The sequence below is a fragment of the Dromiciops gliroides genome, chromosome 4 (genome assembly GCF_019393635.1).
Source record: "Dromiciops gliroides isolate mDroGli1 chromosome 4, mDroGli1.pri, whole genome shotgun sequence".
Taxonomy (NCBI): domain Eukaryota; kingdom Metazoa; phylum Chordata; class Mammalia; order Microbiotheria; family Microbiotheriidae; genus Dromiciops; species Dromiciops gliroides.
In genome coordinates this window covers 449,826,154-449,828,522 of record NC_057864.1, presented here as the reverse complement: position 1 = coordinate 449,828,522, position 2,369 = coordinate 449,826,154, and the positions used below count along the sequence as shown (strand labels likewise).

The 2,369-nt window shown below is 42.4% G+C and overlaps 1 protein-coding gene across 1 annotated transcript; it reads right to left on the bottom strand.

The window, feature by feature from the left end:
- Positions 1-1,196: 1,196 nt before the first annotated feature.
- On the bottom strand, positions 1,197-2,135 carry LOC122755234 (olfactory receptor 5V1-like). Its single transcript, XM_044003557.1, has one exon. The coding sequence runs from the start codon at positions 2,133-2,135 to the stop codon at positions 1,197-1,199; it is 939 nt and encodes a 312-aa protein (XP_043859492.1).
- Between the last annotated feature and the right edge of the window lie 234 nt (positions 2,136-2,369).

Below are 2,369 nucleotides of genomic sequence, written 5' to 3'. Positions count from 1 at the left end.
GCCGGATCTGGATTCAGCTTTTCCTGAATAAAAGTTAACTAATATATATGTACTTCCACATCTTTGGATCTCTTTAATTCAGTAGCAGAACAAGGATCCATACTCACAGCCCCCCATTCTTAATTAAGATAAGGTATATCTTTGGCCCCCTCTTTTTCCTTTTTATTCCCTTGGTGTAAACTTTGTCTGAGTATGTGTGGTCCCATGTCAATACAAAGCAGAGGGTGTCACTGGGAAAGAATTCATGTGACGGGTCTGGTTTTGTGCCCTATACCTTTTAGAATCATCTCTTTGATTCATTGCTTTTCTACTTTGGGCTTTCCAGTGTTTAGGAGACAAGTTTCTACCCTTGTCCTCTGTTTCCAAAACTATGCCTTGGGATCTTTGAACATTACAGTTGATTGAGGGGATGAAGGGGGGGGGGGGAAGATTGGTCTTGCTTCTGGTCAGTTGTGTAAATTTATTGGACTACTAGGTGGCACCATAGTGCACAAAGTGCCGGTAAGGAAGACTCATCTACCTGTGTTCAAATCTGGCCTCAGACCCTCACCTGGGCAGCTCACTTAACCTTGTTTGTCTCAGTTTCCTGATCGTAAAATGAGCTAGAGAAGGAAATGGCAAACCACTCCAGGTTTTTTTGCCAATAAAACCCCAAATGGGGGCATATAGAGTCAGACGTGACTGAAAAATGACTGAATTAAAAAAGTATTATCCATAGCAAACATATAGGGTATGCCCTTTCTTCTATGGTGTTGAAAGTGACCATTGACCTCTGACTTGTAACTTTGTGAGGTGGAGAAAATCTGATATAGTGAGGTCCCTGATATAGTTTAGGAATATAAGCAGGCAAAAATGATACAATGAAAATATCTATATATGTGCATGTAGGTATGCACAACTTATTAGGCAGTGAACATGTCACATTATATATGTTTACAGGGTATGTACTAATAGGAACATCATTACCCTTATTGAACGATAATATATTCTTGAACTTACATAGACTATACATATGTAATCAAAACTCTCAGCTGACTTAATGGTCACTAATTTGGTCTGTAGAGTGCTTCCCAGTATAGTTGTGGAAACTGAGACTAACGCAAGTTAGTCTGGGCTACTTCCTAGTCGATGTTCAAGTGTAATAAGTGCCAATTTTATGTCGATTATTTTGTTCTATGCAAAACAAGAGTTATCTTTTAAAATCTTGGTGACCAACATTCTCCAGCCAGTTTTCTTATAGCCCCCTTGACTTCCTTGTTTCTCAGGCTGTAGATGATGGGATTTAACATGGGGGTAACAATACAGAAGAGGACAGAGACCAGAATGTCCACATCCAGAGAGTAACCTGAGCTGGGCTGGTCATAGTTGAAGATGGCAGTTCCAAAGAAGATGACCACCACAGTGAGGTGAGAGGCACAGGTGGAGAAGGCTTTGCCCCGCCCTTGAGCAGACTGAATCTTCAGGATGGCAGAGATAATGATGACATAGGACACAGCAGTGAAGAGGCAGGGGCTCAGACCAATAATAGCACTGGCCACATAGAGTATGAACTCATTGACTGAAGTATCTGAGCAAGAGAGCTTCAGGAGTAGGGGGATATCACAAAGAAAATGGTTGATCTGGTTAGGACCACACAAAGTGAGAGATGCCATGAGCCCCGTGTGTGTCAGAGAATTCATTAACCCACACAACCAGGACCCAGCTGCTAGGTATGCACAGACCCTCCTATTCATGAGGACTGGGTAGCGTAATGGGCGGCAAATGGCTACAAACCTGTCATAAGCCATAGTGGCCAACAGGACACCTTCAGTACCAGCACAGGTAACAAGGAAGAAGAGCTGGGACAGGCAGCCCTCATAGGTAATGGTCTTCTTCTCTCTGAAAAAATTCAAGAGCATGATGGGGACAGTGGTGGAGGTGTAGCAGATATCCAGGAAGGACAAGTTGCTGAGGAAATAATACATAGGAGTATGAAGAGCAGGATTGATTCTGATGGCTGTTAATATGAGAAGGTTACCCAGAAGAGTTACCAGGTATATCACTAAAAATATCAGGAAGAACAATCCCTGCAGTTCAGGGTGGTTGGAAAACCCCAGGAAGATGAATTTAGTAATTGTTTGATTTTTCCAGCTCATATCTGAAGAAAGATGAGAGGGAAAGATGTATTGAAAATATGAGGGGAGAATACACTTAAGCAGGAGCAGTGATAGGCAGCGTACACAGCAGTATCCTTTGACACACATCTGGAGTTACCCAGACAGGTGACCAGGATATTCCAAACTTTGTTGACTAACTTAACCAGTTCAGGTAGGCAATCTCCCTGTGGATTTTAGTGGCTACTGTTGCTCCACCTGATTCTTTCAAGACAA